At 46.7% G+C, this 25,766-nt stretch overlaps 1 protein-coding gene across 1 annotated transcript in view; it reads right to left on the reverse strand.

Annotated features, from left to right (window-relative positions):
* AGBL1 (AGBL carboxypeptidase 1) overlaps positions 1-25,766 on the reverse strand; it is a 727,538-nt gene that overhangs the window by 564,932 nt on the left and 136,840 nt on the right. Inside the window, exons 7-15 of the mRNA XM_004774140.2 lie at positions 23,501-23,709; positions 16,724-16,889; positions 15,495-15,562; positions 11,163-11,279; positions 9,561-10,141; positions 7,981-8,064; positions 7,648-7,734; positions 4,884-5,032; positions 3,263-3,350 (exon numbers count right to left, since the gene is read on the reverse strand). Of these exons, the coding sequence (XP_004774197.2) occupies positions 3,263-3,350; positions 4,884-5,032; positions 7,648-7,734; positions 7,981-8,064; positions 9,561-10,141; positions 11,163-11,279; positions 15,495-15,562; positions 16,724-16,889; positions 23,501-23,709 (1,549 nt within the window). The remainder of the gene's footprint in view (positions 1-3,262; positions 3,351-4,883; positions 5,033-7,647; positions 7,735-7,980; positions 8,065-9,560; positions 10,142-11,162; positions 11,280-15,494; positions 15,563-16,723; positions 16,890-23,500; positions 23,710-25,766) is intronic.

Raw genomic sequence — 25,766 nt, forward strand, 5'->3', positions numbered from 1 at the left:
CGAGTATGATCTGGGCACTAAGGAGGAAATTCAGCTGCCTCTAGGTTTAATGGGGGGGTTGACACTGCTGTCTTTATGCTGTCCAAGTCAATCTGATGTGATGCCTAATTATATAGCAAACTAAAGTAAGAGCGATCTTATCTGTTCTTCTCTGCTGGGTTCCAGAGCCGGAATACGAACAACACATTACATTATACGTTTCTGGTTTTCATGTGTCAGGAAGCTGAGTATCGATTGCTGGACGGGAAGAGCTCCGCACCTGCCTCAATCTTTTGCTTTTAACTTCTGGCAAGGTGGTCTGCAGAAGCCTACTTTAGTGGACTGACAGACTGACTATTTTCCTAAATTAAACTAAACCTCACAATATAGACCGTTAGTTGTTTTGTTGTTGTTTATTCTGGTTAGAGGCCAGATTGATGGTAACATTAAATGTCAAGCACTAAGGACCCCTCAAAAATGGAAGAATGGACATGGCCTCTTTTCTACTCTTCCCACTAGTTCGTAAAGATTCTGGCAAAGTCGATCTGGCTAATGAGATCTTTCAAAACTATGCAAAAGGCTACTGACAACTGTATTTTTCATGGGAACCCCAAGGGTACAGTATGCCCTGGCTATCAATAGAATAGGCATGTAACAACTGGGTAGACACTGCTACTTCTTCATTGTTCCATCTTTTTGTGAGCACTTATAATTTTAACTCTTTGCATGTCTTCTGATGCACATATTAGTGTAATAATGCATATGTAACTGATTAAAGTTACTTATAAGCAAATCTGTATTAGAAGGACACGCATGACTCAATCTTATCAAAACAGGCAGGAGACCACTTTCTAACTGATGACGATGAGAACCACAAAGCTGTCAGCCCACATCCTTAACTAATCACCACTGCTGTCTCTTTCTGAAGGAAATGAATATCCCATTCCTCTGTCCTTTTCTCATTTGTGGTTCCCTAGATGTACTCAGGCACAATGAGCACCCTGGCGCCCCCTTTAGAACATGGCACTAAATCTGGGAACTTAACAGCACAATAGAAATAGAACTTCCGGGACGCCTGGGTGGCTCAGTTGGTTGGACGACCGCCTTCGGCTCAGGTCATGATCCTGGAATCCTGGGATCGAGTCCCGCATCAGGCTCCCAGCTCCATGGAGAGTCTGCTTCTCCCTCTGACCTTCTCCTCGCTCATGCTCTCTCTCACTGTCTCTCTCTCAAGTAAATAAATAAAATCTAAAAATAAAAAAGAAAGAAAGAAAGAAAGAAAGAAAGAAATAGAACTTCCAAGCTTCTGATGATGTGCTGGAGACAGAGAAATAAAAATATAAATTTCTCTCAAATTAATACACTGGAGAGAACAAAGGCAGGGGTAAAGCAAACAGATCTTCTAGAGCAAATCAGCTCAAAGTCTGTGATGGGTAAAAAGGGAGAAATATGTTCTCCAATCTAAGGCATTCGACAGTAGGGAGCTGTGGTTGAATAGAGATACACACATCTACCCTGTTGTTAAATCACGTTATTAGAAATATGTTAACATCATGTGGTGAATTATTGTAAAACAAACTACGTTACAATGTAGCAATCTTATCCATTCATCTCTGTTGTATTCATGACTGCAATATGAAAAATGAATTACATTACACATTCATGGTTTTCATGTTACCCCTCTGCTGCTCTTTAATCACATAACAATTGTCTTGCTAATGAATCTAACAGCTATTAACATTAACTTTGGCTTTCCTGAGGCCAAGGCTGTGCTTTTGGAAGTGGGGCTTCTTTCCTCCTTCTCTTTTTGGCAGAGGCTTAGTCCCCTCAAGCCTGCACCTTACTCCCCACGTCCCAGAGGAACAGCCTCCAGGGAGAGTTCTACTCCCCTGGGAGAAAATACTGAATGTCATGCTTGTCCCATCTCTTACTAAGCTCCAGATCCAAGCTGGAAGCCAGCTTGGTCCTTCATGTTTATTCAGGGTTACTATTTTCACAGAATACCCCAAGATTCAAAATTCAGACTTTCGCTGTTTTTCCCTGCAATTGTTGGCTTCTACCACTTTGGATGGGTTTTAACCTAAATCTCTTTGGAACATGAAAAGATCCTGACAGTTTCTAGATATGGAAGGTGGAGAGAAATTGCCATATATAGGTGAATGGAAAACCAACAAAATCATAATATTTTGCTATCGTTCTGAAGAATATAATGAAAATACCGCCCAGGTCCATATCCTAATACATCAAGGACTGAAGACTGCCAACTCTTTTATTACAAACTGTAAGAAAGCCCAGCTCTGTGTTTTGTAGACAGTACTTATCTCTATGGTGATTTTTGCCTTTGTGTCTGACGGATAGGAAAGGTCAGGAATTGTGTTGCTCTATCAGTGTTCCTGTCCTCAGTCTCGACAGCCAAAAGGCATGGAGTACATATACCCTTTCTTTTTTATATTAATAACAATCCTAAACTTTAGAATGTCTGATAATACTTTTCTCACAGCCCTCTTGTAATATCAGAAAGAGATACAACTTGCTTTATCCAATAAAACAAGTGCTAGCCTACCAGTGTTTATAAGAAACCAGCAACGTGCTAATAATTAATTACATATTTCCTGCCTGTCCTAACAGTTCCTGTCCCTTTTTTTCCGTATGAATTTGTATTTTATTTTCCACCAAGAGAAAATGCACAAATGGCGATTCATGGGTTGGGAATCCACTTCTTTCATCAAAAGATATGGATAATTTAGATTTCACTCACAACTTTACAGAATAAATTGATGAAACTGGCTACTGATCAAGGGATGAAGATGAACTCCATAAATGCTCCCTCTTTTGTTTTTTTTTTCCTAAAAAATCACCTCGCTATGGAGGAACAGTCACTTACGTGCACCTGTCACAAGTCCACTCCCACCTACTTTGGAAAACTGAAGTACTGGATGAAGAAGGGTAGGCCAGAACATCTCAGAATTTTTTGTTCACTGGACTGCACCGAAAGAAGTCAAGAATGAAGGCTTGACCAAATAGTCACAGGCTGCGTCCATACAAGTCCTGACATCCAACAACAGGGCATAAGGGTTTCGGTGTGTCGAAGTGAGGACAGATGACTTCTCTTCTTGGGCTCCACAGTGGGCGCCATGTAACGTACTTGTGCTTCTGAAGGGCAGGGCACACACCACTGGGACATGGGAAGAGGGCTGAGGTTTCTCCGGCCAACAGAGAAGAGCAGGAAATTGAGAAAGAATGAAAGAGCGGACCAAAGGAAGCTAGCAATGCTCTAACTTACTTGTAATAACAGATTTCATAGCCCATCCGTATCCAGGTGGGTCTGCCCAGAAGAGCCTCCTTCACAGAATACACAGTCGGCTGCATCCCTGCACAGAACAAAGGCAGGATTAATCACCAGGGAGGGGCACCTGGGAGGCTCGGGCAGCTAAGCACCCAGACTCTTGATTTCAGCTCAGGTCATAATCTCAGGGTCATGAGATCAAGTGTCAGGCTCCAAGCCCAGCGTGGAGCCTGCTTAAGATTGTCTCTTTCCCTCTCCCTCTCTCTCTGTCCCTACACCCCACATTTAAATAAATAAATAAATAAATAAATAAATAAATAAAACAGAATAAAATGAAGTATTAATCTCTGAGGAAAGAGAAAATGGAAAGAGAGCTGTGATGGGCTGAATCACGGCCCTCCGAGATATCCGGGTCCTAACCCCTAGAACCTGTGACTGGTGCCTTATACGGCAGAAGGGATTTCATAGATGTAATTAAATTAAGGATTCTGAGATGGAGAGATTATCCTGGTGGGCCCTAAATGCAATCCCTTATGTCCTTTTGGGAGGGCGGCAGAGGGAAGTTTGACTGCACAGGAGAAGCGATGTGACTGGGGCAGAAGGAGACTGGGAGATGCTTCACGGCTGGCTTTGAAGATAGAGGAAGGGGCCACAAGCCAAGGGATCCAAGGGGAGCATTAACTCTAAACACTGGGGAAAAAATACCAAACAAAGAGAAAACCCAACAGATGCTCCTGTGGGCATGGCCTTTCTGGTACCTTCACTGTAGCCCAGTGAAACTGATTTTAGACTTGTAGACACTAGAATTGTAAGAGAGTAAATCTGTCTTGATTTAAGTCACCAAGTTTGTGACAATTTGTTACAGCAGCCACATGGAGCAAATACAAGACTCAGGGTTCATACTTTCTCTTTCTACACCAGGAAGAATCTATTTAGTCGCTACAAAATAGAGACCTAGAGATACCGGAATATTCGTTCCTTACTCAAAGCCACTCAATGAATTAGTACACGATCCAGCAGTAATTTGCTGAATCGTACGCAATGCAGAATTTCCCATTCCTGGAAACATTCAAAGTAAATGTGGGCTGCCAGTCACTTTGTCCCTGGAATTTCTCCCGCAAAATTGGCCGAAAAGTATCCAGGAGAATTTGAACTTCCCCCTTATTTTCTGAGAGTGCAAATCAGTGTCATCCGACTGGCTTCTGCTGTTTTCCTTTCTCGGACAAACAGGCCAATATATTTACTGCTGTGGGATTTAGGGGATGAAGAGAAGGAATAAATGAGAGGTTCTCATGGACCTCCAAAAGTTCAAGGTGGGGGCAAGGCAGTCAGGAAGCAGTGGAATGGCAGGCATGGTGTTCACATTCCATCACAGAGTGAGGACTTCCGGCTTGCCTTCCCTGGTGGCAGTCTGCCACAGGTTGGACACCATCTTGCCACACATAGTGACAAGAAACATTCTGCCCAACATCAAACTCTTTGGGAACCCAAAAAGGGCTTCCAGTAGTAAGCCAATCAATCAAAGAGGGGTGCCATTCCTGGTGTAAGCCAGAAAGTCTAGCTTCTAGACCTTCTGGAAGGTCTAGAAGATTTAGGGCGTTAGCCCAAGATCTCATACCGTAATTAAACTGGCTGTTGGGCTTCTCACAGTTGATGACGTTGAAGCGGTAAGGGACGGCTGCCCTCATGCCGCTCACCTGGAAGTAGAACCACTGCTGATGCTGGCTGCTGTTCACATCAGTGTTGATCAGCAAGTCGTACTCCCACCTGCAAAGACAGAAGCAAGGTTGGAGGGCTACAAGTCTTTAAGGAAACATCAGACACTGAGAAGTCACACACATCAGTTTCCAGAGGACAGATCTAAGACCCAGGATCTCAGCGGGTTGGTAAGTTACAGTGATTGTGCTCATCTCACAAAACTGGGGGCTGTAGAGATATGAGGAGAGGGGAGCAGGTTCTTGGTATTAGGAGAATCAGTTACACAATCACAGCATATCTTTTTATTAAACTGTGATTTAATAAATTAATAATGAAACTCTCTTGCAGGAAAAATGCAACTGTGCTCTATCCCAGAGAAAATTCAATCATATCTGGTTGTGTAGGTCATTCCTATTTGATGCTGCACCTTACTTTTGAGGCTGGGTCTCCTCATATGTAAAATGGAAATAGTGCCTAAACCTGCAGCGCTGTTTGAAAAGATTAAGTGGTATCATACAGGTAAGCCCCCAGCAAAGCAGCAAACATGAATTAGGCTAGCAGCGCAGGAGTTTTGTGTGCATTGTGTCCCTTTTTAATTGATTTAACTTACATGCAATAAAGTGCACAAAATTTAAGTGCACAACTCAATGACTTTCAATAAATTCTTCTGGACACTCCTGTTTGTCAATTACCCAGATCAAGATATAGAACAGTTCTAGTGCCCCAGGAGACTCCTGCATGTCCCCTCTCAGTTACTATCTGCAAAGGTAATCAATTTTTGAGCTGTAGCAACAAAATTAACAATGCAGTTTTGACTTCGTTCAAAAATATGATTGCTTGCTCCATCCCCGTGCCGTGTTCTCTGAGCTGCTCCTCTAGAAAGGGTAATGCATTTGTCCCAATCCGCTCACACTCTGCCACTCTGGACCCCTGAGAAGTGGTACAGTGAGATTTCTGGAAGGGGGGAGCTTTGCAGAAGGCATATCAGAGCAGAACAGAGCTCCCCGATGGAGACCCACTGCTCACACCATCACTCTAAGCATCTCCCTAGAACCATCGAGCCCAACATACGACAAATGAAGCAAAATCCAGGAAGCAACACTCATACGAACAAATCCACAAAGACTACAGCCCTCCAATGGTCTGCTACACCCACCATCCGCTCCAAAAACTAATCATCAAAACTTGCCTATACGTAGGTTTGTTTTCCATCCTCTGACTCCATCACCCAGACCATAACTAACTGGTTTACGGTTCTACACTCTGGCAAAGGCAGATATCTGAAGAGAGACCAGAGCAAGGCCAGCAGGGCAGACACATCATGGACTGACCACTGTCCCCTAAACCCAGGAGACTCTGGCCTAGGTGTTCTCTCCCGGATCCCTTAAGCATGATATAGAGAGAAACAGAGTAATGTAAGCAGGCACTACCACAAGACGTAGAAGCTGAGCTGGCAAGAGAAAGAGAAGGCGGCTGAGAAGGATGTTAACAGAACTGCCTTTCTCTCTTCAGCCCACATAGCTCAACCTGTATTTGTTTAATACATTGGGTTTCCCTGAAATAGTAACTAACAGAAAAGGATCCCTGCTCACCTGCCCTCCCCCAAAAAAGAAGAATTTCGAAGATGACTCCTCAGATAGCTACAAAACAGGCTGATCTAGCTGAATTTCTGTGCTGTGTACGGCCAATATACAGCCGAGGACAAGCTCATGCTGACTGAGTGCCGGGCACTATTCGGAGAGCGTGACGTATTTTTAGCTAACTCACATTAAAAAAAAAAAAAAATCCCTATGATGTGGGTGCCATCACTGTCCCCATTTTCTGGGTGAGGAAGAAAAGGCAGGGAGTAAAGTCAGGGAATTGCTCGAAGTCTCCTGGTGGACAGGGGTGAGGTGGCCCCAGCATTCTGATTCCAGAGTCTGTGACCCCCCATGACATTCACTGTCCCGGACTGCTGTCTCCAGGAGTTCACCCATAGAAGATGGAGACAAATCCTGACTTCTGGCATACAACAGAGCTCACTCGGTATCAAGGGAAGAACGATACCACAGTCATCTCTTCTGTGCCGGAAGCTTTTGCTTTGTGTCCTCTCTCCCTGTGTAGTTTGTACAGCCCTAGACTCCCCTCGCCTGTGAAACACTGGTCTAGTGATAGGAGCTGATTGAGAGATCGTGGCAAAGAGGCATGGCACTACACATGCCCTTGAACGATGATTAACACTCCTCTCCACGGGGAGCCCAACGTTCCTGCCACCTACGTCCACAGCTATGGGAGCAACGGACGTGAAGACATACAGGGCCAGGGGACCCCACGTACCCTGCTGTGTGAATAGAACAAGCCGCGGCATCAACGTAGGTACCACCATCCCAGTCAAAGGACGCCCACACCCACGGATGGAGCCGTTATCTGGAACACAGATGTCTTCATAACCTTCACCTCTAGTCGCCTCCCGGCAGCGACATCAGCCAGTGAGCCCCCTAGTGGTCATCCCGCAGACGTTCAGCAACGGACTGCGCGGAAAACCTTTCTGTGCCCTGTTTGCCAGTCTCCCGGGTATAAACACTCCCGCCAGGACTGTTTTCAAAGGACCCATGCGAGACCGCTGTACAGAGAACAGGGAGGAGGGAGGCACTACCCGCTCCCTCAAGCTGCCAGGAGCTACCTCTGTGAGCTTCCGTACTCACTCGCGCACTCGGATGGCTTTGCGCAGATTTCCTGACTCGAACTTGGAGGAGAACCGCAAGCAGTCGGAAGCGGTGTCTTGCAAAGGCCTGTAATGAAATAGGAAACATGTGAACACATGCGTTACTGCTATTCTTGGGCATAGCCTGACATTTCTGAGAGATAAGCTTTTTCTCACAGCTTCTCCAACATGAATTCTGACCGTGTTTCGGGGAGAAGGGATGGATTGCTAACATCAAACATGCTTGTTCTCGTGTTGTTAAGAGGAGATTCTATACTCCCCCCCCCCCCAAACACACATCTTCCAGATTCCACCAACGCTCAAGACCACCTACCAAGGCTCATCTAAGCTGAAGACGACTTTATTTATAACATCAGCTGGCTCGATGAGCCTCCGGACATCCTCAAATATCTTGATCCTGGAAAGGAAAATTGGAAACATTTGAAGGGTTGGCTCTCACTCCTTACCCTGTCCATCCTACGGCCCTCTGGGAAGGGCCTTGAGAGTCATCAGAGATTTATGAACAAAAAAATTAATAATGCCCCAGCCCGGGGGGAAAGCACTGCCCCACCCTCATTTCCTCCTTTATCAAAAACTGAAACTACAGCCGGAACGGAGAACGGACTGATTCCAGAGTTTTAGCTGGAAGATTCGTGACTTGAGGGGGAATTTTTTTCAAGAGCATTTGCACTAATAGGCTCCAAAGGTCTTGGCTGTGAGAGTAACAGGGTCCTTTGCACAGAGACAATTTTTGAGGGAAACTTTAGGATTGTTGATTGTTAGCACCCTCAAGGCCTGGGAGGCTTCAGGAAGCCTCTGAACTCTTGGGTCATTTATAGTCCTTGGGTTCTGTCATTCCCAGAAAATTAAGGTCAATCTTCTATCTGAAAAATACCCGTGTCAGGAAGTTTAAGTAAGAGGACAGAAGGAAGCCCAAGGGATCATGGGCCTGAATCTCTAATCCATGCTTTTTGGGTTCAGTGAGAGGAGAGAGGATGTAGACATGAGGTCTGGGCTCAAGGGGAAGATGTTCTCTCAAGGGGGGAGGTGTTGCTGGGCCAGCCCCTATGCTGTGGCTCTCAGGAACTTGAGCCTGGCAAAGGGTAAGGTCAGAAATGTCAGCAGGAGCCTAAGTCCAAGCAGTTACTTGCTGATGAAATAAGTTCCTGAAACTTTCTGGTGCACACTTGGCCCCACTGACTTAGCATATGCAGAGTCAATGTCTGTCTGTTTGTTTTCCAGGGAAAATCATTTTTCCTTGGCTTTAGCCATTTACATTTTAATCTCGCAATGTTGATCCAAAGGCAAAGCTCCCTTTCCATCATTCTGGGAGTAACCTCCCACTAAAGTTTCTGTCCTAGAGAATGCATATTTTCCTTCCAGTCCTCAGTGCTATAGCAGAACTACTCTCCCAGCCAAGCCAGGGTTTGTAAGGTTGAGACTCTGAGATAGGGGTACGCCACCAACTTTCCTCCACAAGAGATCCAATACCAATTTACAGGAAATTTAAAAAAGAGAGAGAGAGATCCCAAATAATCCACACTGGGTTTTTTTTTGTTTTTGTTTTTGTTTTTTCTGAGAACCTTCCTTTGAGGAATGATCCCAGTATTTGGACAAACTGGGTTGTCTTTCCCTGTTATGATCCACAGAGCATTCTGGGATACAGGGTTGCATTAGAATCATCAAAGGGATTCTTTTTCTGTCAACACCTGCCTGCCACTATCCCACACGTGGTTCTGACATGTCCGGGGAGGAAGGCAAGCTTCTGCGTTTGGAAAAGCTTCCCAAAGGCTTTGAACATGCTCCTGACTGATTCTCACTTTTCCAAAGACAGCAGAACTCTCTACACAAACCATTCTACTAATTAAAATATTAAAGAGAAAAATAAAGCTTCCAAATCAGCACCAATGTCACCTTTGGACTCCACATTTGCGTTCCAGCATGGACTGAGCAGAGGGAGGTGGACGGTGACCCCAGAGGTCGGGAAATGCCATCCTCTTGAAGTCAGCCACAGATCTGGTTCTTCTGGCTTTGGCCATATAGAGATGGGGGTCATGGAAGGGGATATGCTTGGGATGTGTCTGCAGAAGCTTATCTATTACTTCAGCAGTTTCTGTAGGCCTAGCCGAATTGGAGAGGGAGGCACTCATCATTGGGCAGGAAATCACGTCTATGTCCCAAGCATCCTGTTTGAGGGAAGCTTGACTGTCAGGGGCTTCTCTTCCAGAAGAATCTTTCCCAAGACCATTTGACTGCATATTTTGGTATGCATTCATCCCAGGGCCTCTTTTGGAGGCTGGATGCATGGTGGACCTTCCCATCTTCACCATGCTCAGAAGAGAAGTCTGGACCATGTCTTCTCTTTCTTGCCCACAGGAGCTTTGGTCCTTAGTCAAATAATGCTGCTTTGGGGAGGTCACAGGCGGAATGTGGTAGTGCTCGGCATCCTGAGGCTCTTCAAAGTTCAAATTATCTCCAGGTTTAGACTCAAGTTCCTTCAGGTTTAAATTGAAAAAGAATATGTCAGTGTTTCCTTCCTGATAGAAAATACAATGTGACCCCTATTCTCACTCTCCGGGCACAGAGTTAAGCTTAAACCCTGTGAATTAAGAAGCTTTTTCCAAGGTCAGACAAGAAAAGACTAGCTTCAAGAATCAAAGAAATGGGAGAATCATAGAAACTCATGTTTGGAAGGGGAATTGGGTGGGTCTAGTGTAATTCTACAGAGCATACAAATGCACTCTGGAACATCCCAAAAACTTACAGCCTGGTTGAACAAACTTATTTACATTATTTTCACTACACCCCAAGGCAACACCTTACTTGAGGACCATTCTGATTGTTTTGGGGGGGAAAAAAAAGTATTCCTTACACTGAACTGAAATTTCCTTTGCTGAAATTTTTACCAACTGATCCCCTTCGGTTTTCTGGAGTAAAACAGAATATGCTGCCCCCCTTCTCCATGGGATTTAGCTGGTATGCTTAGAGGTGGGCAAATTCACGATATACTAAGAGCCGTAAGAAAATAACAGAGATCTAAAGGCAGGTCTAAAATCTTGACAACAGCAACCATAGTGAGAGCAGCAATTAGCCACTACCTCACCAGGTGGAAGGTTCTCAATTTGTTTCTACTCAAAAAACCCTGGAATTGGACTGGACACCTTCAGAAAGCCATCTAGGACAACTTTCCCATCGTGCAGGGGAACAAGAAATCATCGAGAATTTTCAGTGCACTTTCAGGACGTGAGGACAAGGCACTTTGTCCTCCGGACAATAGGCGGTGATGTGTACGGTCATCCTATGCCCATCTCGGCGCCAGGTGCCTTGCCTGCATCCAGCTCGGCCCCCTTTTTCACATTTTGCTTAGCCTTCTGCTTCACTCTCAGAAAGACCCCAGAAGCAGATTGCTAATGATAAGCAATGCTCTCCATCTGGAGACCTCCTGCTTGGCCTCTCACGTTCTGCAAAGAACCCACCATCCATCACCAGGGAGCAGAACCACGGCATATGTCCTACCTCGAAGCTGCAGGAGAGCTCCAGGCACATGGCCTCATACTGCCTGAGCTCCTCTTCAGGCCGGTCAAGACCAGGCTTGGAACTCAGCTTGTTCACATCTGTTTCCAAGTCATCATCCTATAGTGGAATATAGAAATATATATCTATATCTGTATATCTATCTATCTATATCTGTATACCTATCTATATCTGTATCTTTTATCTATATCTATATATATATTACACTCAAGACAGCCACCCTGAGAAGCATCAAGTCAAGCTAGTACATGTGCAAATTTTCAGAATCTTGGGACATGGTTTCCTTGATTCCAAATTATAGTGCCAGCCTATGCTAAGGAGAATTCAAGACGTCAGGTTGTATACTTCTTAATGAAAAGAAAGAATGTAGGGGTGCCTGGGTGGCTCAGTGGGTTAAGCATCTGCTTTTGGCTCAGGTCATGATCTCAGGGTCCTGGGATCAAGCCCCACATGGGGCTCTCTGCTCAGCAGGGAGCCTGCCTCCTCCTCTCTCTCTCTGCCTGCCTCTCTGCCTACTTTTGATCTGTCAAATAAATAAATAAAATCCTTAAAAAAGAAAAGAAAAGAAAGAATGTATACAAATTTTCTCAGCATCCATCATAGGATTTATCAGTCCTCACCATAAATAACCAATTTATATAAAAATTAGTAAAGTGCGATAAGAAAGAATTCTGTGTCTTGCCACCACCAGCATCCACAGAATGACAACCACTGCACCTATTCTTCTATCCCCCTTGCCACTTAGGTCCCTCAGTCTTCTCAAAAACGTTTAATGAGCACCTACTATGAGCAGGTACCATTCTGAGTACTGAAGAGTTAGTGGTAATGGAATAGACAAAGGTCGATGTTCTGTGGAATCTGCCTTCTGGGGAGAGAAGGAAGACAGCAAACAAATGAAGAAGGTCACTTCCAATGGTGATAAATGCCATGGATATATTGAGAGGGGCACTGGGTTGTGGGAAGTTGTGGGAAGTGGTACCAATGGAAACCCAATCTGGCACCACTAGCAAGTAAGGCTGGCATGTCTGGAGTAAGGAGTGTCATGTAGCCCATGAATTGCTGCCTAATGCATTCTACATGGGGTTGGGAGACCTACTGATCTTGAGAGCAGGAGGTAACTAACTATAAGCAACTGTTGGTTTTTTGTAAATAAAGTTTTATTGGAACACAGCCACATCCTTCCATGGTTGGTTTCTCAGTATAACAGCGAAGTAGAGTAGTGGTAACAGAAACCACCTCTGGTCCCCCAAAGCTTTGTATCTCCGTCCCTGAGTATCCAGGCACTCAGGTGGGTTCTACCCTTCTTCTGTATTTCTTATAAAGGCCACTTATACTTATTCAGCGATGGGCCTGCCTCCGTGTTCTCACAGCAACCCAAACAGGGTTCCTCATTTAGGATTCTGGGACCCAAATAATCCAGATCATGCTTTCTGGTCCTTCTTCGTCAGATTGGACCCTTCCAATATGATTGACTTTCCCCAGCCTGACACTTGAGCTCACCACCCTTTCAAAGATGGTGACTTGAACTCTGGTATGGATAATCTCTAAGTTCACTAGACTGCAAACCCCTTGAAAATAAAAATCTATGTCTTGTTTGCTTTTGTATCGTATTACCATCCCCAGGAACTTAGCCTGTAGCCTCTCACATGGATCACGGCCAAGGAAGTACCTGCAAGAAACAAAAAACTAAAAAGGAAGGAAAGAGGAAGCAAAGCAGAGGAGCGCTTGAGGCCACTCTGGTTACCCTCCTCTGCTTCAGAGCTTGTCCAAGTCTAACAGCTGTGTTTGCGAAGAATAAAAAATATATATTAAAAGAAAAAAAAACATAGCCAACATCTGGTCTGTACTTCTTTTAAGTTTCTCTTTTCTTATGTTGACGTTGAGTTTTCAAAGAAAAGCACCCAACTTTCCATTCTCAAGACCCTTACAAAAGTTCCTTTTAATCATTCTTTCTAAACAGCTGAGCCCAATTATTAACTAAGAATTTTCAAATGAAAAGGCCATCAGTTAACAGCCTGGGTCAGATCTATGACCAGAAACAAATATTCCTGGCTTCATGCCCACATTTCTTGCAGCAAATGCTTCTGGGTTCACGAAGGAAAATCAGTTTGCTGGAGCACCAGTTCCCTTGCTCTTTTGCAACACCCCAGAACCAAGCCCTGATTCCCATGTGCCCCATTTCTCTACAACTCACGCTCACCCACTGACTTCTCATCCTCTGCTTTTGGCCCGAAGACTTTGATGAATAGTTTCCAGGCCCTCACCAATTTGTCCTGTGCTGCTTTCCCAGCTGGATTTGTCGATTTGTTTAGGTTTCTCTCCTCCCCAACCCACCATCATCTGCAGCGCGGTGGGGGAGAAGGAGACCATCCTGAGCACTCCGTTCCAAACGGCCTGAGTCACCCACAGGCGTGCCGCCTGTCCCTGCACATTAGATACAGGAGGCGACGGCACTCTGCATCAGACAGCCAGTCATCAAACAGCAAGGAAGACGGTAGGGGAAGCGTCATTGACAAATGATCGCCGCAGCACTGTATTATTCAAGTAACTCAGAGTACACAATAGGCCTGTGCTGCCAGGCCACAGCAAAGACCCAATTTGCTACTGATGACTTTGGAAATGATTCCATTTATCAACAAAACCCTGAGAACACTGAAGGGTCAATAGCGGTCTTAACCTAGAGACTGAGCGCTCTTAACCTACGGTCTTAACCTAGAGACTGAGCGCTCTTAACCTACGGTCTTAACCTAGAGACTGAGCGCTCTTAACCTACGGTCTTAACCTAGAGACTGAGCGCTCTTAACCTACGGTCTTAACCTAGAGACTGAGCGCTCTTAACCTACGGTCTTAACCTAGAGACTGAGCGCTCTTAACCTACGGTCTTAACCTAGAGACTGAGCGCTCTTAACCTACGGTCTTAACCTAGAGACTGAGCGCTCTTAACCTACGGTCTTAACCTAGAGACTGAGCGCTCTTAACCTACGGTCTTAACCTAGAGACTGAGTGCTCTTAACCTACAGTCTTAACCTAGAGACTGAGCCATAGCCTCTACAAGTCTGCAGCTACCATCTTATGATAGAGAACTCTCAACTCCAGAGAACTCTCTAGATAGGTAGGGAGGTTGGAGGGAAGGGAAGGAAAAGAGGAGGTGGGTTGGTGGATGGATGGATGGATGGACAATGACAGGCAAATAAACAGACCATAGACCTTTTTTTTTTTTTTTAATTCAGGTTTCATCTCCAGGAGTGTTATAAAAAGTAGCATCTACTTCTCAGTTTTATTTTGCAGATGACAAATTTAAGGGGCTCTCATTTGAAAGAGCTGGTCCACATCCATCTCTGCCAACAGAAACAGAAGCAGAATTCTAACTCAGAGACACATTGTCATTATTCTGGGACAGTGACATTGCTCCCCCCACCAAAGGACACTCAGCAATTCCTGGAGACATTTTTGGTTCATGACTTTCAGGGGAGGGAGGAGCCAAGGGTAGGTGCTCCCAGTATCTGGTGAGGAGAAGCCGAGGGCCTTGCCAACCATCCCACAATGCACAGGATGATCCCCCATGGCAAAGAATTCTCCAGCGAAATGACAAAAGTCCTTTTCTAGAAGTGCAGTCAGTGGACTATGTCCCATGGCGTGTTTCTCATCAAGAACAGTTTTACTGGAATCCAGCTGTGCCCAGCCACTTACCTACTGTCTGCAGTTGCTTCTGTGCGATCACAGTGACACAGAGCAATTATGGCCGAGACTAGAGGTCCACAAAGCCTAGACTAACCTTGTCTGATCTTTTACAGAAAGTTTGCTAACCTCTGCTCTACATACCATGGGTCATCATGGGACAGAGACCAAAGAGCCCCTCCCTGCTGGCCCGCGTACACATCCCATACCCGAGTGAGCACAGTTCACACAGACTGGGCGGTGAATGGAAGTCAACACCACAGGAGATCCAAGCACAGATCGACCAGAGAGAATTTGCTAGGAAATGTTTCCATGGTCTCTGCCCGGATGCCATTCGCAAGATTACATAAACCAACCAGAAGGGTCTACAGAGAGGCTCATCCTGACAGGACATTAGAGCCTCGGTAATGGAGGGCCTCCAACTTTACAACGAGACATTGCTCGGGACCTACCAGGGTGGAAGTCGACAATCGTAGCTGTCATTTATTGAGCACCACTGTGTGCCAGGCATTGGTGTGGAAGTACAGAAGTGTCTCCTTACAAGTTACACTGGTCTTAGCTGGACACAGAGAGGCGTGTTTCCCTCTGGACCACGTGAATATGGAGAGCCCTGGAAGTGAGGGCTGCTGTACTTACTTGCTCTTTCGTATCTTCGGAGTCTGAATCTTGATCCACTTCTTCGTCAGCATCATCTTCAAAATCCTCTGCATGGAGAAAGAGACAGAAAATGGTTGCAGCTTTCCCTGTGCCTCGGATCTGGGTTCTCACCACACAGTGGCTAGTTCTCCTTTTTCTCATTATCAAGGGCACTGTCCCCCAACACCCTGACACTTACTGGCACGTGCAAATCATACACACAGAGGCACAGGGAATCACCATCCCATGAAGTCTAAACTGCCTCATGTCGAAGGCAGAGCGAGCGCAGTATAAAAGAACACATGAACAGGGCACCTGGGTGGCTCAGTTGGCTGGGCAACTAACTGCCTTCAGCTCAGGTCATGATCCTAGACTCCCAGGATCAAGTCCCACATTGCACTCCTGGCTCCATGGGGAGCCTGCTTCTCCCTCCGACCTTCTCAGCTCTTCTGCGCTCTCTCTCTCTCTCTCTCTCTCAAATAAATAAATAAACTCTTTAAAAGAAAAAAACAGAAAACAAAAAAATGACACATGAACACCATTCTGGGTTGCCCTGCCCAACTTACAACTATTTATGCAAACAACATCGCCAAAGTTTAAAGATCACATACAGGCAAAATTCGCTGTAATTCAGCACCTTGACTGACTCCCTAATTTTGATAAGAAGGGACTTAGTTACAACAAAAGACCACAGAAAGCGTCCAGGGCCATTGTGGCAAGAGGATGCCAAGGGAACTCTGTTCCGTGAAAGGAGGGCAGGGTTGAAAGGCATTAGAATCTTTCGACAGCAAATTCTTCACGGAGATTAAATAATCCTACTTTCAAGCATGTAATGTGACTAGCATGGGCTTGTAACTAGCCAAAGCTTTATTTCAAGTTCGTCCTTAAGGCAAATTAATTCCAGAGCGAGTCAGTACAGTAGAGAGCCTCAATCATGGGACCGAGGATATACTTTTTTTTTTTTTAATTAGCTGAGATGACTGTACAAGCATTCAACAGCCACCGGGCAAAGTGGCTATAGTTAATAATTAAGAAGAAAATAAGTGATCTTAGTATCTGTTCATTCCGTCTATGGAAAGCTTGCTTTTTTCATACATTTCTCTAATTAGCTTCTTGGAAAGTTATGGTTAGCCTGCAAAAGCACTGATGCTACTTTCATCTAGGTCCCTCTGAAATACTGCCAACCTGCAAGACTGGCCGGAAAGCTCATCATCACCCACTGGCTTTACCTTCAGTTAGAGCACACGGAGGCTCAGGGGGGATGCTCCCCGGGACCGGGAAGGCATACGCGCTGCTGGATGTGACCAAGGGAAGCGGGCTCCTTGGGTAACACTGCCTCAGGATCTGAATCATGATGGAGATGACGGGCTCCAAGTGTTTGTCGTCCAGGCAGTTCTGAACAAAGAGAAGACCCTATCAGATGCCGACCCCTTACTCAGGGTGCCCTTGTTAGATCGGTAGTTCCAGTCATGGCTTACACATGTGGACAGCAAACGTCCTTCACAGAGAAGGTCTACCTGGAACGTTCTAAAGCAGAATTCCGTCTAATGTAGAATCTGCTTTGGCCCAGGGCATCATCTGAAACATTTTTCTTTCTTTTTCACAGCTCATATGTGATTGGAAGGAATTAAGTCCAAAAATAGACTCAAAGGTCTTTCAGGGGATGCTGTGGCTAAGGGAAGACATTATCCAGGAGAGCCCAGGAAAGGGGCGGGGTGAGGAACTTCCTTCAGCCATCATGGTGTCATTGTGAATTACTGCCTAAATTAGAGAATGAGTAGCCAAACTGATGGAAGGCTTACTCTTCTCTTTCAGCTATTACCTGAATAGAAAACCATAAAGGAAAAAGATAAAATATGAAATCAGAATAAAAGACTAAGTAAATCCCAAGCACCTAAATTAAATAACATGCCTGTTCTCAAAGCCCACGGTGTTGAGCCCTCTTGGTACCTACCCAAAGCAAAGGAAAATTGGGTTTGCAGATGTAACATTTTGATACTGATGGAACCTGACAAGACCCTTCTTTTCAGACACTTTGAAAAATGCAAAAACAAGTTTACTAAATTGAGAGAGAGGGCTGGGAGTAAGTCGGTAACTCTTTGGCAAAACTAGGCCATTTTCTTCAGGCTCTTAGTAAATGCTTTGTCTACTGACTTTGTGCAGAAAGTTGCCAAGTGTGAGCTTCTAATCTGCTATTCCCAGGGGTTCCGAGTGAGCTCTAGGGCCAACGAGTCATAGTAGGAGACAGGGAGGATGCTGAGCACTTGTCCTGGGGAGAGGGGCTGTGATGACGCCACACTATGGTATCTCCAGGCCCACATTACAGGCAGCTCCACATTTAAAAAAAAAAAAAAGAAAGAAAAGAAAATAATTTAACAAACTTTTAGCCATGAATTCAAACTATCCAAATGATTAAAAAAACAAGAACAAAAGCAAAAACCAGTTAGCCCAACGTTCAAACCAGGAATGTTTTAACACAATCAAGAATGCTATTTCCCCTTCTGTGTGCTCAAATGGTTCCCATCTGGTGTCCTGAACCCACAGCAGGAAACACTCTCCATGGAAAAGGAATCAGTCAAGGCTACCTCACCCCTGAGACTGGTCAAATGGTGTCTAGTGCTTTGTGAAAAGTACTGTTATTGGAAAAAGTGAGAACTGAGTCTGGGGGAGGGAGAGAGGAAGGGTGGTGGTTCATCATGGGTCAGGTTCTGAGCTTTATTTTTAGGAAGCATGGAGCCAGGAACAAGCCAGGGAACTGTCAAAACTTTTGGAAGTCAGTTGTGTCTGTGATTGTCACTGGTACCATTATTGATGAATGTAGCAATAATGCTGTGTTTTGCTTTGCATGGGATGGTGCAGGTGGCCAGTGAGAGGAAGGACAGAGGCAAGTTCACCTGTCCTGATAGGCGGGGCCACACCATGAATATGGGGGATACACAAGGTATTAAAATCAACAGAACCAAGGTATTAGGATTTTAGTGAATGACTGCCTAAATCAGGTTGGTAGCAAACAGTGTAGTAAACACAGTCTGCGGAAAACTTTTATGAATTTTAAAATCATGCTTGCTTCCATAGTCACCTGCCAAGGTTTCCCTAGTGTTAAGAAACAGGTACTTCCGGCCCCCAGGGCTGGGCGGGAGGTGGCCCAAGGGAGGTGCTCTGGATGCAAAATTTAAGGGGGCCTCGCTGTCAGCCTCCTGCTACCCCAGGGATGGCACTTGGGCGGCTCTGCATCAAAGATGACAAGACCCCAAGAAACAGGATCCCTGAGAACAACTGTCTCAGAATTGGGGGCAAAGGTGAAAATTTCTGGCTCACATTCCCCATCATTTCCAATAATACATCTGCTACTTGGAAAAGATGATGAAATATGACAGCGCTTACCATATTCAATTCACACATAACGTCTCTGGATCAGCTTTGGAATAATAAATACACTACTTCTGCGAGATGAGGGCAAGTGAGAGGAAAGTAGCTCCTTATCACGGTCCTGTGATTCCCAGATCTGAGGTGGCCGAGGTGGTCAAGCCCAGTCTGGAAGCAGACGAGCTCTTTCTGCAGTATTGTCAGAAGGTCGACCGCCTCACGCTACGTCCCAGTGCCTCACTTCACTGAGGCAGTTTATCAGTTTATCATCTCATATCATCCCGAGAAGGATGAGGACAGCACAGAAAGGTATCTCAAGAGGGAGGGACCATATCCTCACAATTTTTATAATAGCATATTGCTGTAATTGTTCAATGTTATAATTGTTGCTGGTGCTAATCTCTTGCTGTGCTTAATTTATAAATTAATTTTATCACAGGCATGATTGCACAGGAAAAAAAACAGAGTGGATATGGCTTTGGTACTCTCCAGTTTCAGGCATCCACTGGGGGTCTTGGCAGGCAGGGGGTGGGGGGTCGCTGTATAGCACTCGGCTCAAATCCTGGAGCAAGACCACCTGAATTCAAGTCCCGGCCCATGACCACGAACAGCATCACCCTGGCAAGCTGCTACACCCGCTCTGCACTACACTTCCCTCGTCTGTAGAGCAGAGATATTAACAGAACTTCTGTCATAAGGAGGTGTGTGAATTAGAGTTAAAATAGGCAAAGTGCCTGTCCAATACTGCACAGTACATGGTCGCTAGCAGGATGTCAACAGGCAGCACAAAGCTCCTAAAATCTCCTAAGAATGCAAAAGGAGATCCCAGAAGGCCACTGCTACTCAGCACAGAGCCCTGGTAATAACTTTCACAATAAGAAAATGAGACACTTTAGTGGAAAAATCCAGAAAGCCTTGATGTAAGTTCCAGTTCTCCTCCCGACGAGCCAACGCCGTCTGCATCTCTGCCTGAGCTAACCCCCGCCCCCCTCCTTCTTTCCGTGCCCCCGGATGCCCTCCTGTCCAAACGGCAGCCGGAATGGTCCTTCAAGGTCATCAATCAGTTTAATGGGTATAGAGTTTTGGTTCTGCAAGATGAAAAGAGTTCTGGAGATGGGTTACACAACAGTGTGGGTGCACTTGATACAACCAAACTGTAAGCTTGAAAATGGCCAAGATGGCCAACTTTATGTCGTACAGATTTTATCACAATTTAAAAAAAACAAAAAGCATACATTGTATCATGTCACTCCCCTGCTTCAAACCTGATAGAAATAAAATCAGAATTTCTTTTCATGGTCTAGAAAGTTCTGCCCTCCTCTTCTTCTTCCCCCTCTCCTCCCCCTCCCCTTCCCTCTCCTCCTCGTCCCTCTCATTCTGTCTTCCTCGTCTTTGGCTATTATGGGCACACCAGCGGCAGCATCATTGTAATTTGCAAACAGCCACCACGATGACATAGACTAGATCCCAGGTTCCCCTGTTGGCCATCCAAGGACCGCAGTCCCTTCCCTGGCAAGACGCAGAGGACTGATGGGCAGCTCAAATCAGTACAGCTACAGCAGTGCTGGGCTTACGGCACGCAGCCCGGGTGCAGAGGCCCCACAGGCTAGAGCAGCCTGGCACACAGGCCTGGTTCGGCCTCTGCTCGTATCCTGTGTCCACTCCTGTAAGAAACTGGAGGCTGGGAGCTTGCTGTGAATTCATTTACTGAACAGCCGAGGTCTTCACTGACCTGCCGAGAACTGCTTGTAAAATCCTGCTTGCCTGGGTGCAGGGGTGGCTCAGTGGGTGAAGGGTCCGACTCTTGATTTCCACTCAGGTCATGATCTCAGGGTCCTGAGATCGAGCCCCTGCACTGAGCTCCACACTGGGCTCTATACTCAGCGTGGAGTTGGCTTGAGATTCTCTCTCTCTTTCTAAATAAATAAAATCTTTTAAAATAAATAAAATAAAATTCTGTTTGCAGAACCAGACTCCTAACCGTAGAGAACTCACTTCTTGTCACCAGAGGAGAAGTGGGTGGGGGAGGGGAAACAGGTGACGGGGATTAAGGAGTGAATGCGTGACAAGCACCAGGTGACATGTGGAGATGTGGAAACACTACATGGTGCACCTGAAACCAGTATTACACTGTATGCTAACTAACTGGAATTTAAATAAAAAAACAAAAGATGAAAGGAAAAAAATTAAAGGGAGGCCATTAGGGTGGGCTCTACTCCCATAGGACTGGGGTCCTTGCAAAAAGGGGCATTTGGACTCAGACTTGCACCCACGGACAACGTCCTGTGAAGCTGGAGGCAGAGATGAGGGGCCGCTCCAACAGGCTGAGAGGCACCCGCAGAATCTGTGAGCAGGACCTACCAGAGAGCCTGGGGCAGGATCCCCCCTCCATGGCCCCAGAAGGAACCAGTCCTGCTGCCACCTTGCTTTGGGACTCCAGCCCCCAGGCCTGGGAGAGAATGAACTCTGGATTGTGGTGCTCCGTTCCAGCAGCCCCAGGAGACTCCCGGGTTCCTCCCGCCACCCTTGGCTGTGACGATTGCCTAGAAAGGCTCAGAGCTCACTCAGAACTGCTGGAGATGTGGTCATGGTTTCCAGGGATGAACAGGACGGATTAAGATCAGCCAAAGAGCGAGGGCTGCGGGGCAGGGTGCTGCTGTCTCAGTCCGCTCTGCCCTGGAAGGACACCACAGACCCAGGGCTGGAAACAGTCCACACTTGTTTCAGGCGGCTCTGGAGGCTGAGGTCTAGGTTTAGGCACCAGCAGGTTCCCCGTCTGGGGAGAACCTGCCTTCTGGTGGAGATGGCCGAGTTCTCACAGGCAGTGAGGACCAGGGAGCTGTCGGAGGCCTCTCTTAATAAGAGCACACGTCCCATTCCCGGGGGCTGCACCCTCAGGATCTCACCCCTTCCAGAGGCCCCACCTCCCCCATGCCATCACTTTGGGCAGCAGGGATTCAGCACATGGGTTTGGGGGACCCAGACAGTAGTCTACGGCACCAGGAGAAAGATCAAGCCTGACGCAGGTAGACAGATCTTACGTACACCCTGCTTCCCGGCTCATGGGCCCTTTCGTGTCTGTGCGTCTCTCGCTGCGCTCTGCACCCCTCCCTCTCACAGACGCGCACTTCGGGGCCGTCTTCTTCCTTTCCCGCCCGTTTAATTCCTCCTGATCCAGAGCAGAGAAAGAGCCAAAGGAGGCAGAGGACTTGGCTAGAGCACAGGAGCTGGCATCGGGGGTTGCTAGGCATCAGCAGTGGGGGCGGCGGGGGTGTCTCACTAGAGATTTGGGGGGACATGGCTTACAAAGTACGGTGACACTTGGAGACATTCCAAGCACAGCTTCGTCCAGAGAAAAGGAAGGTTCCGTGCAGCTCGTTCATGACAGAGAGGCTGCGAAAGCCACACTGATGGAGAGAAGCCCATGGGTGACAGCACACAGGAAGGCAGGTACTAGTCTGCAGGCCAGGACGATGTTGTCGTCCAGACGCAGCGGAGAGGGGGATGCTGTTTTAATAGAAAAATCTGCAGATGCCACGGTGGGAAGACAGCACTCTCAAGTGCTTCCCTGCCTCGGATGTGTGCAGGTACAGAAAAAGGGGAGCGTGTCCTGAGAGGACTGAGGAGACCTGGGAAGGGGGTGCAGAGAAGAGGAGGTAAGGGGCAGACAGCAGGGAGCTCCATGCCTCCACGTGCATCCAGCAGGGCTGCTGGCCCCTAGCCCCAGCGAAGAGGAATGAGCAGATGAGGGATATTCGGGAAGCCTTCTCCTCCTCCACAGAGAGGGCGCATGTAGCCTCGCACTGTGATGTTTAAATTAGTCCTAAGCAAGTGCATTTAAGGACTGTTGTAAGGGCTGAAATCCAGGAAACCAGAGACTACAAATCCCACTGGGGTACAGAGCAGCCCCAGCCCGCGCAGGTGCTCCCCTCTGCCTGGGATGCTGTTCCTCTCGAACCTGGCAGGACCGGCTTTTCCAATAATTCAGGTCTCAGCTTGGTGGCACCTGCTCAGAGAACACTCCGCTCCTCCCGCAGAACAAGTGCTCCCTCCACCTGGGGGAGTCACCGAGGATGGCCTGACTTAACTGATGTCAGGGAGCAATATGAAATGACCCTCCTCGTTGAATGGTTGCCTCCTTCGTATCTGGCTCTCCTGCTAGAATGTTTACCCCACAAGATCGTGAGTCTTGCTTGTCGCAGTCACCTCCAGATTCCACAGTGCTAGTAATTCCAGCAACCGCTCACGCTCCTAAACCAGTCAAGTCGCGGCCAGCACTCCATTAAATCCAACACATCTCTACGTTAATGTAGTCAGGCCATGCCGCAAGCCAGGCTTTAGTATTTTCCTCTTTTCAAAAAAGAGGAAAGCTGAGACCCAGAGGGTCTCAAAGTTGCACAAGCATCAAGCGCGAGGGCCGGGGACACTCCTGACCACCGCACTGCACAGCACAGCCAATACACATGTAATGGAATGAATGAATCCACCCTCGCAGGAGTGAACAAGCAGATGAGGGTCTGAATCCAGAGCCTCTGCCCACAGCAGGCAGCAAGAGAGGTACTGAGAGTCTCAACAGCTGTGTTCCTCGGGAACCATCCAGGTGTCACCCACCTGCAGAGGTGACCCCAAGGGCTCATTACCTGGGCGGAGCTGAAGAGGATCTCCATGCCCCGGGCTGCCAGGAAGGCCTCCCTGCCAGACCGGAGGTTGGCAATGTGCCTGAGGCAGAGCAGCAGCGCCCGGCGGATCCGCACGTAGGCATTGGCGGCGTCCCGGTGGTGCCAGTCCAGATGCAGCCTGAGCAAGCTGGCAACATAGCCTCTGTTCACGGCCCTGCGGCTGTTGGACTCTGAAACCAGTGGAAAAGGGATGTCAATCGTGGGCTCCCCCGGCCGCACCCGTCTGGGCATGTCCGGCGCACCTCCCGCGAGACACTTATCGTAAACGGATACTAATAACTTTCCACTGGAGAAAACTGGCAGACGCCACCTTACTCAAGTGATCAAAGTGAACATCACTTTGTGCATTGCACGGAGAAGGACACAGCATCACCTCTATGGTCTTCATGGCCAAAAGGCACGGCCAGAATTTAACCATAAGGAAAATCAGCAAACCCAAAATGAGGGGCATGCTACCAGTCATCTGACTGATACACTTCAAAGATGTCAAGGTAAGGCAAAAAGAAAAAAAAAAAAAAAGGAGGGGAAGGGGAGAGGGGAGGGGAGGGAGGGGAGGGGAGGGGAGGGGAGGGGGGAGCTAAAGGATTTATATAACATGTAAGTACAATACAGCATTGCAATTTAGATCCTGGGTCAGAAAACAATTTTGTCCTTGGCTACAAAAGGCATTAGTCAAACAGTCGGTAAAATCTGAATGAAGTCTATAAATTCACTAATAGTATTATATCAGCATATATTAAGTTCTGATAAACTGTGCTTATGGAAAAGAAAATCCTTATGTTTAGGAAATTCACAATCGGAGTATGTGAACACCTGTAATTTGCCCTTGAAAAGTTCAGAAAAAAAATGTAATAGTGTTGGAAGGCAAGGTTGAAAGAATGAGCGAGAGAGAGAGACACAGAGAAACCTTTCTACCAGACTTCCATTCCTCCTTGCTAAATCTCAGCAGACTTAGGGTACAGTCACTGGGCTGAGTAAATCACCAGACCTGGCTTGGGAAGAAGTCACTGAATGAGACAACGTGGCTGCAAGACTGTTGTGTGCCACAGATGTGCTGCGTGTTTCCCTGAGAGCATGGAAGTCAGATTCTGGAGACTCAAGGTCTGGCTCCGCCCCAGGAGGAATTTCTCATAGTCGAGGCTACCCAACGAGAAAGCGGATTCCTTGTGGTACTGGGAAAACGGGACCCTGACAATGTTTGGACGGTGCTTGGAAGTCTCCCCCGCGGGGATGTGGTATGGGGCTTTCTTCCATCTGATGGGGAAATGTAACAGAGGGCTTTCCTGGTTCCCTTCACATCTTCACTACCACAGTTTTTCTTGGTAACTGAAGGCTCCTGGTGGAGCCCTCCCATGAGACACACATCCTGCGGGATAAGTGCGCAATACCCAGATTTTCCCAAGATGTGCTTTAAATGCTCTTTGAGGACACACAGAGGGAAGAATGGTCCAAGAGACCTCTCTCAGCACTTAACACATGCTCGTTTCCAGCATAACCTCCTCGGCCGGGCTACAGGCTCAGTGGACAAACATGTCAGAGTCCGGAACTCTCCAGCAGGTGGCTGGTCACCTCTGCGCCTGCAGGCCAGGCATATCGCAGGACTGTAACAGACAGACTGTCACCATGAATGCCCAACTCTTACAGCTCTGCTCTCACTACTACATTTCTCCATTACCCAAACCCTTCACGCCAGCTTATGAGACAACATAAGGCCTCTGGCCGAGAATGTGTGTGAGAGAGATCCCCTGAGCTGTAATTGGAGAAGCAAAATTTCAGCTCAAAGTCAGATTTTTCCCTAAGACCGTGTAAGTGCACATAAGTGAAAAAATAACATAAAAATTCAGTGCTTTATGCCAGAGGGGTTTTCTCATATTAAAGGAATTTTTTTTTCTGCAGGTTTGTCAAATTCTAAATTGTCAGGCTTGGCTGAGCCCCACGGAGATTTTTGACCCATTTGTACTGTTGGGTGTTTTTTTTTCCCCCACTTTTACATTTCATTCAGCCATGACCCTGAACTGAGAGTAATGAGCTTTATTTGCCCACTGATGTGTTTGTGAAAGGTTTAAATCTCCTTCATTACCTCCTTTACTGAATTATTCTTTTGCATCAAAAATATTTCTCTCGTTGGCTGGTCCCAGCCACAGAGCGCCAGAGTCCTTCACTGCTTAAATGAGGTTCCAGCCTATCCAATATCTGATGTTTAAAAGAAAATTGGGGATTAAGTAGG

Source organism: Mustela putorius, unplaced genomic scaffold, assembly GCF_011764305.1.
Source record: "Mustela putorius furo isolate JIRA1106 unplaced genomic scaffold, ASM1176430v1.1 tig00003875_pilon_pilon_pilon, whole genome shotgun sequence".
Taxonomy (NCBI): Eukaryota; Metazoa; Chordata; class Mammalia; order Carnivora; family Mustelidae; genus Mustela; species Mustela putorius.